Raw genomic sequence first — 8692 nt, 5'->3', positions numbered from 1 at the left:
GGTTTGTTTGTTTTGGGGTCTATAGAACAAGTAATGTATGTTTAACAAAGGATTATTAAACATTTCAGATAATAAATTAATAAAATGTTCACGGGTTTCTTACTTATGGCCTGTAAAGTACATATTTTGCCTGCTTCTAACACTCACTGGTTTCTTACTTATGGCCTGTAAAGTACATATTTTGCCTGCTTCTAACACTCACTGGTTTCTTATTTATGGTCTGTAAAGTACATATTTTGCCTGCTTCTAACACTCACGGGTTTCTTACTTATGGCCTGTAAAGTACATATTTTGCCTGCTTCTAACACTCACTGGTTTCTTACTTATGGCCTGTAAAGTACATATTTTGCCTGCTTCTAACACTCACTGGTTTCTTACTTATGGCCTGTAAAGTACATATTTTGCCTGCTTCTAACACTCACTGGTTTCTTATTTATGGTCTGTAAAGTACATATTTTGCCTGCTTCTAACACTCACGGGTTTCTTACTTATGGCCTGTAAAGTGTATATTTTGCCTGCTTCTGACACTCACGGGTTTCTTACTTATGGCCTGTAAAATAAATATTTGGCCTACTTCTAACAGTGAATTCCAAGTATGAACAAGTTTATTAGGGTTCAGTAAGCGTTCTCATACTTTAAACTAATTTTTATAGAGGTATACAGAAGTTACTACACCTCCCATTATTCAGTCGGCCTACTTGCGTGTAAGTTGTATACGCTATACGTTTGTTACTTAACGCTTGAATTAGGTTTCCTAGCAACTAATAATCATTTAATCTTAGCAAGCTCGTCAATATCACAAATTCTAATATTATTTTTATATATAAATTAACATTCATTATATTCAGACAACAGAGAAACGAATAGAAATACCAAACGTGTCCAACTAAAAATTTGGAAAACTTACCCGTCACAGAACATAGTACGGTAGACATGCTCCCATCAACGTCATCACATGCTGAGAATAATTATATGCAACATAAACAAACATGCAACGTGCAAGTAAAGCAAAACATTCAAAATTAAATAATTCACCAGAAAGTTGACAAAAGAACGTTGGTTCGAGGAAACTAAATGTTATGTTTATGATAAAAAAATTGTAAGTTCTGATTTGTTAAGATACCAATAAAAATCTTTGAATATACTGTTATTAAAATATTTCAAAAGCACGCAGTCATCAGCGCCGTGCACTCTAGCAACAGGAGATGCTGATGGTGTTTGGAGCAAAGCTATCTGAGCTCTTTCCACCACGAGGAGTCAGACCTCGAATTTTAGCGTTGTAAGCCCGTAAACTTACCGCTGAACCACTAGGGGACAACAGAAAATAATTATAAAGAAAGAGCAATATATATAATTATGCATACTTCAGCAACTACCATCTTACTGGCTATAACTTCATAAGCCATAACCATGAAAATTAGTTGTTCATGATAACACTCAGGAATCTGCCAAGTTAAAGATGTTGCCTGGTGTTTAATGTGAATTAAAATTACAAAAAAGAGCGTATATTACTCTTATCGTTCGTACAGAAAATGAAGCAAAATGATAATTATAAAGCGCATTTAGATATCTTAATACGAGGTTTTCAAAATATTATAATTATGATATTTAGATATGCTCATCTCTGTTTAATTAAAATGATAGAAACTGCGTTTGATAAAATTTAAAATAACAAAATCAAATTGCGTAGGATATATATATATATATATACTCGTATGTTAATATCTTAGTGGCAAGGGCCAAAATAAAGGATTATGGATTGTCTTACTTTGCCTTCTGACTGATATAAGCATGCTGTCATGGCCTAAAGAATTCCATGCGGAGCAGTTGTAATCTCCAAAATCATTTTCTTCGGCTTTGTGAATGATGAGCAGGTTTCTGAGACCGTCCAGTAGGGGCTCCGTCACGATCTCGTAGCCCTCTGAATTGTCAATATCAACTACCTGAACCAAGAGGACATAAAGAACCGTAAGACAACAAATATTGGCTCAGTAATTAACTGTTTCTTTAGGGTGACAGTTGAAGGACTTAGCGTGATCTCGTTAAGCTCTGTTAATTATCTCCGGCGTTGTGTGCTGTCACTAAGATGTTTTGGTGTCTTTAGTTGAACAATGTTAGCAAAAATAACAATATATATATATATACTTTTGTTGGTGTAGCTTCTAATATTAAATATTTTCAACCTTTATTGTTAATTAATACAAGAATAGTTTATCTACAAAGTACGTATAATAAAAGAAAAATATTATTGCATATATTTACTTCCATTGTTCTTTCCTTTAATAACTGCCCGAATCCAATAGACCAGACACAAAAGAACATTATTATTAAGCACAGTATTGATTCGCTAACTGAGAAATGCAACATAGTAGCACAACCTAGAAGTACTTATTGAATTTTTGTTTGTTTAATATTCTATGAGGTTCTGTATTTATATTTCAAGAAAGTATAAATAAACATACACGCATTCTCTATCATCTCCAAAAAATTATGTATCTTTATTTTCATCAAATTAGGATTACAGAATTAAACTAATTTCGTAAAAATAAATTGTGACCATTCGGTATTTTTAATAATCTAGAAGCTTGGGTGAACACATAGGTAATCTAGAAGCTTGGGTTAACAAATAGGTAATATATTTTGATAACTATTAGTTACGATAGAATTGTTTTCTGTTCCTGGTTGCATAGTTATCGCTATAATCTCGAATAGATTGAAATAAATATGCTCAATTAACAATATTGCACCTTAAAGTGCGTGAAATGGGATAGAACTGTGTAACGAGTCATGAATGAATAATTAATGTATGTTATTTGAAACGATATAATTTATAAAAGCAAACAATAATTCAAGAGCGGCAAAATGACAAAAAAGATAACAACTAACTTTCATATAATTATAATACTAACTGTAACTTAAAAACATAAGTACATAAACCATAACTTCAAAACAAAATTGTATGTTATGGTACACTTTAATTAGTAGCCTTGTTTTCTTAGTTAGCCTTTAATTATAGAAATGTCTTTGAAAATAAAACCAAAACCAAATGTCACAAGCACTGAAATAAATATATCTCTTCCTATTTAGCCACCTTATACTGGGTTGTATAGAAAGATAACTCATACAAGTAACAGAGAAAATGGCCAATAATCGCATACTAGCTTATCTCTACGTGAAAAATATTTTATAATGCATTCGGATAATCGATAAATAACCCCCAAACAAAAACCACAGTACCTAAAATACCACTTTACTCCAAAACACCATCGAGAATGTGAAACGTAATGTTCGGTATATTGAAATGAATGAATTGACAAAGCAAGTAAGAATCCAAGAACATCAATGCCATAGGAGATTGTGTAACATTGACTATTAAACGACTGAGTATCAGAGAAAAACTACAAATACCATGAAAAATTATCAGACACATAGCGAAGATTTCCACTTCATAGCTACGAACCATGTAAGCAAATTAAACAGTAAATTTATCAGAACTTGGTTACTAATTGCTACTATTACAAAAAAAGACAAAAACAACAACAACTCACCACCCGATTATAAGCATGTAATAAATTAAACGTTAAATGACAAGACAATAAAATACTTCCAATTAATATTTGCCGTGTTTAAATAATATGTCGCCAACAACACCTTACTCCAAATAGCTGCTAGATTACCTATATTTATTGACGAACCTTTACCTTTACAACATGGGGATATCAGTGAAATGCCTGTCCAGCAGAACGTTATTTATTGCACTATGTATCTGACAGATAACGTCGTAAGAGAAACAGTATTTCTTTTATGGCACCGTTATCGTTTAAATTATTGAACAGCTAGATATCCTGCTGAACAGGAAGAAAATAAGCTTACTTAATTTATCGGTATTCTGTCTGAGAATATAACTAAACCTTTTTTTCTCAGATCTTTAGTGGCAGTGGTGACAGATACACAACACTACAGACATTAGTAAAAGGTGGTCTTACTAGAGACTAGTCAGATCACGGAGAAGGAAAAAGAAACGAATAAATAAAGCTTTAATTTAGTTGAACTATTTGGTAGAGCAATTTTGCCAGAGATTAACGAAATACAAGGATCGGTATTGGCTTGTTTTCATTATCGAAGTAGGGTTACCTGGGATTGCTTAATCCATACTACCCGAGAGGGTTCTGGTACTGATGTAATTAAACACTCGACTTTTACTTCCTGCCCCTCCGTACCATACTGAATAGTAGAGCTTTTCACTATAGGTGGACCTGTGGAAAGTACAGAATATTTTTTCACGATTAATCACACTAAGGTACAATCTAATTTAAATATATTTGACAAAAAAGTCCAATTTAATTTGTTTTATTTACGTTTCTAATTATTATGTTATGTGATTTCACATTGGGTTAGTTTTTGTTGAGCAGAAAACTCTACAACGGGTCATCTGTGCTTCGCCCACCACTGGTATTCAAACCCGATTTCTAGCGTCATAAGCCTGCAGTCTTACTGCTAAACCACTGTGGGGGAAGTGTGATTTAATACAATAATATAACTAAATTAGCGTTACAAAAATACTCCGGTGGAACAGCGGTAAGTTTACGGACTTACAACGCTAAATTCGGGGTTTGGTTCCCCGCGGTGGACACAGCAGATAGCCTAACGTGGCTCTGCTCTAAAAGAAAAAAAATCAGTCATTACAAAAATCATGTGATATATAAAACTGTTGCCTCGTATCTGTTGTAGATCACAATTATTACAAAAATCATGTGATATATAAAACTGTTGCCTCGTATCTGTTGTAGATCACAATCATTAACAAAAATCATGTGATTATAAAACTGTTGCCTCGTATCTGTTGTAGATCACAATTATTACAAAAATCATGTGATATATAAAACTGTTGCCTCGTATCTGTTGTAGATCACAATCATTACAAAAATCATGTGATATATAAAACTGTTGCCTCGTATCTGTTGTAGATCACAATTATTACAAAAAAAGCAGATAAGTATTGTTGGCACACCTTTAATGAAGACCAACAAATCTGCAGAGATCTCTGGAAACCCTGGTACTGAAGCCTTACAAGTATATTTCCCAGTTTTGTCTGGTGTAATTCTTGGAATTATTAAATCCTTGTCTCTTCCTACGATCTTGGAATCCTCAGAAATCCAGGTTATTTTAGGAGAAGGATTGCCATCAACAGCGCACGACAATCGCACCTCTTTGTTTGGATCTGCTGCTATGTTTTTTAAAGGTGACTTAATTACAGGACCATCTGAAAAAGTTGGGTAAAAACACTCTTTTTACAATTGGTAACTAGAAAACGTGGCGTTTTAACGTAAATAAAAACGAATTCGGCACCAACAGGAACTCACTTTTTTGTTGTTTTTTTTACTGGAGAAAAACGGCCCATTTGCACGTTATAAGAATCCATAATATTACCATAAAATTGTAAAGTAAGATAAGAATTTTCACTATTTGTCTCTCTCATTCCTGATAATACCCCGTGCTGATCGAGCTCTGAAAATACTGTTCAGAAGAAAGAGAGAGAGAGAGAGAAATATAAACAAAAACAATTGTATTTTGTTTATCTTTTAGTGTTTTTATTTTTATTTTGGAAAATATTCATTACAGTTTTGAAAGAGACTTCGGCAATAAATTATGTACATATTAAAACTATACCGATACGGATGCCTGGCTTTTCACTCGTGACAAATGTCTCGATTCGAAAACGAAAGGGTACATGAGTTGCAGCGTTCTCGAGTTTCATAGAACATTAAAATGTCGCCCATCGATATGCAGCTTGATTATTTATTTACTTTTATATTTTTAAGACTCATGTCTGGTGACGACTTTCAGACATCTGCTAGACGAACTTAAGTGTGAAATGTAATCACGAATAAAAAAGACTCATGTCTGATGACGGCTTTCAGACATCTGCTAGACGAACTTAAGTATGAAATGTAATCACGAATAAAAAAGACTCATGTCTGATGACGACTTTCAGACATCTGCTAGACGAATTTAAGTGTGAAATGTAATCACGAATAAAAAAGACTCATGTCTGATGACGGCTTTCAGACATCTGCTAGACGAACTTAAGTGTGAAATGTAATCACGAATAAAAAAGACTCATGTCTGATGACGGCTTTCAGACATCTGCTAGACGAACTTAAGTGTGAAATGTAATCACGAATAAAAAAGACTCATGTCTGATGACGGCTTTCAGACATCTGCTAGATGAACTTAAGTGTGAAATGTAATCATAAATAAAAACAAGGATACTATTTAACATTGGCTAAACATCTTATATATTGGAGCTTAAACCATGAACAAGTAATGGCTGGAGACGGCTTGAATGGGTAATGAAGAAAAACTTTAATATAACAGCAAATGTACAACGTTTCGACAAGGTTTTGTCATCATCGAATTCGAACATGAACAAGTGTTTTTAGTGTTATGTTTTAATATTCAAACTTTATAAGGATTCAAATATATTTTATATTTAGTGATATTTCCTTTGACTAAAATGAAAAGATTTGATTGTAACAACTAATACAAATGTTGAGCACGTTATATTAAAACGATTCTGGAGTCTTAATACGCTCTTACAGTCCGGTCAGGGCCGATCGCGGCCCAGTGGCTAGTTTGTTCGATCGTACAGAAATTCATAGGCACTGCGACTCTACCAGTATGTCTTCGTACGCAATTTCATGAATACCCGTTTTATTCTCCAGATATTTGAGATAAGAAACTGATGAATGGGTATGTCCCGGAAGCAGTTTCAGTATACACGACTTTTCCAGACGCTTTTGCCAATGACATTTGTGTTTGTGGATTATTACCTGCTGCAAGATATAAGACTTTGCTTACCACAACCGATTACGACTTGCTAAAGATGTCTTTATAGAAGGCACTGGCGTCCCAAGTTGATCCATATTTCTTTTTACAATATCATTAACTATAAAGGCTATCCCTGTCTTGAAAATTCATAATCCCCGTTATGAACATATCCTTCCCAAAAGCGATCAATTTTTTTAAGGTATCAAATTTCCCAAAAAACAGAAATTAATGTCAAAATGTAGTTCTGATACATATTATTCCACCGCGACTTTATATCGGCTGTGACTGTCACGTACCTGCTGATTTGCACATTCAAAATCGCTTGAATATAACGTACTCAACTCTCTGTGTTTCCAAAAGTGTGGCATTTCTAATAAAAACCATCCAATGTTTTTTGTTTTGTTTTTCTACGACGTTGGTTATTATTAAAATAAGAATTTACGTAAGTTCTTCGCTTACTCACAATAAATATTCAACACATAAGTAGATTTTGTTGTTCCTATTTTGTTGCTCACTTCACAACTAACTGTCTGTCCGTTGTCTTGCCTTGTCACTTTACGTATGTTGAAGGTAGTGACATTGTCTTCCTGAACTAATTCGTCATTCCTGTGAAAACATGACATCAACGAAATAACAGGGATATTTCTAGGATGAAGATTACAACAAATCTGGACTAAATAATGTAAAATAAACTTACAAGTACGCTAGCTTTGATGGGAAGAGTTACGAGTGCTAGGTTTCTTGGAAACTATTTAAATTAATAGCAGCTAAATTTTGATAAATATTCCTAACCCTTCATATCATTCTATAAATGGTATTCGATTTTTTTACCTTGAAATCTAAGGTGCGATAGACTTACCGGTAAATGATCCTAAGTTGAAAATCAAACCAAGTTTTCGACTATAATTATACGATTAGAACGTATTGTTTTTGCTTGTATTTAAATAGATGAAATGGTGACGAGTGTGTAGTTTCGTGTACTATAGATTCTGATTTATATGGTGACGAGTGTGTAGTTTCTGATTTATATTATACATATTGGGTTCCTGGAGCATATCTATAACCGATCAATAACAAAGAAATAAAATTAAAACTTCTTGCTCCTCGTATAACACATTTGTAAGTTAAGAATCCACTGTCATGTTACTTATGTACACGTTTCATTATGTAATTATAGAATTTAAAAATATACATCTACTAGTGTTTGGATATTCGTGTCTTGTTCACTTTTATTGTATCTCGTAAATTTTAGATTAAACCTGCTTATATTAACAAAATATGTTATTTTAATGGTTTTTCAATTAATCTTAAATATAATAATTATAAACTAATTAAGCTATTCACAAATGTCCCTTTGTCTGATTACTAAACACCTTTTTTTTTAAGTCGTCTTACGTTTCGATATGAGTTTCTAAATACATTTTGTCCTTTGTGGATCGGATGAAGTACTGAAAATGACAGCAGAAACAACGAAAAGAAAACTTGATATCTTTATAAAAACATAAGCTTAGCGAACATTTTGATAGAAAGGAATATCTGACAAAAGATTTTCAAAAAAAACTATATTAAAGAATATTATTTTAAATAAAATATTTACAAAAGTACCAATAAAATATTTACAAAAGTACCCAAACGTACCTGTACCACTTATACATTATATCTGCCGGATTTGCCACTGCGTCACAAGTGAACTGCACATCGTCGAATTCCGTGATTTTCTTACTGTTGGCAGTTAGGGTAACTTCGGGGGGATCTACAACAGCCATTCATTACTCTCAGTGAGTTTATGCTTTCACACAACCTTATCCTAACGGCTGTGTTTAAAATTAATGGACGAAAGAAAAACTGTAACGTTCAAAAT

General features: G+C 33.2%; 1 protein-coding gene across 3 annotated transcripts in view; it reads right to left on the bottom strand.

Annotated features, from left to right (window-relative positions):
* The window catches only part of LOC106457955 (irregular chiasm C-roughest protein-like), a 66391-nt gene that overhangs the window by 6436 nt on the left and 51263 nt on the right, over positions 1-8692 (bottom strand). For 2 of the 3 annotated variants that reach the window (XM_022384046.1, XM_022384044.1), the window contains exons 8-13: positions 8470-8584; positions 7295-7437; positions 5012-5263; positions 4135-4256; positions 1769-1943; positions 908-958 (exon numbers count right to left, since the gene is read on the bottom strand). In XM_022384046.1, coding sequence (XP_022239754.1) covers positions 908-958; positions 1769-1943; positions 4135-4256; positions 5012-5263; positions 7295-7437; positions 8470-8584 — 858 coding nt within the window. The remainder of the gene's footprint in view (positions 1-907; positions 959-1768; positions 1944-4134; positions 4257-5011; positions 5264-7294; positions 7438-8469; positions 8585-8692) is intronic. The other variant, XM_022384045.1, reaches the window with a different exon arrangement.

The sequence above is a fragment of the Limulus polyphemus genome, unplaced genomic scaffold (assembly GCF_000517525.1).
Source record: "Limulus polyphemus unplaced genomic scaffold, Limulus_polyphemus-2.1.2 Scaffold396, whole genome shotgun sequence".
In the NCBI taxonomy this organism is placed as follows: domain Eukaryota; kingdom Metazoa; phylum Arthropoda; class Merostomata; order Xiphosura; family Limulidae; genus Limulus; species Limulus polyphemus.
Note: the sequence above shows the minus strand (reverse complement) of the source record. Positions and strands in the feature narration are given on the sequence as shown.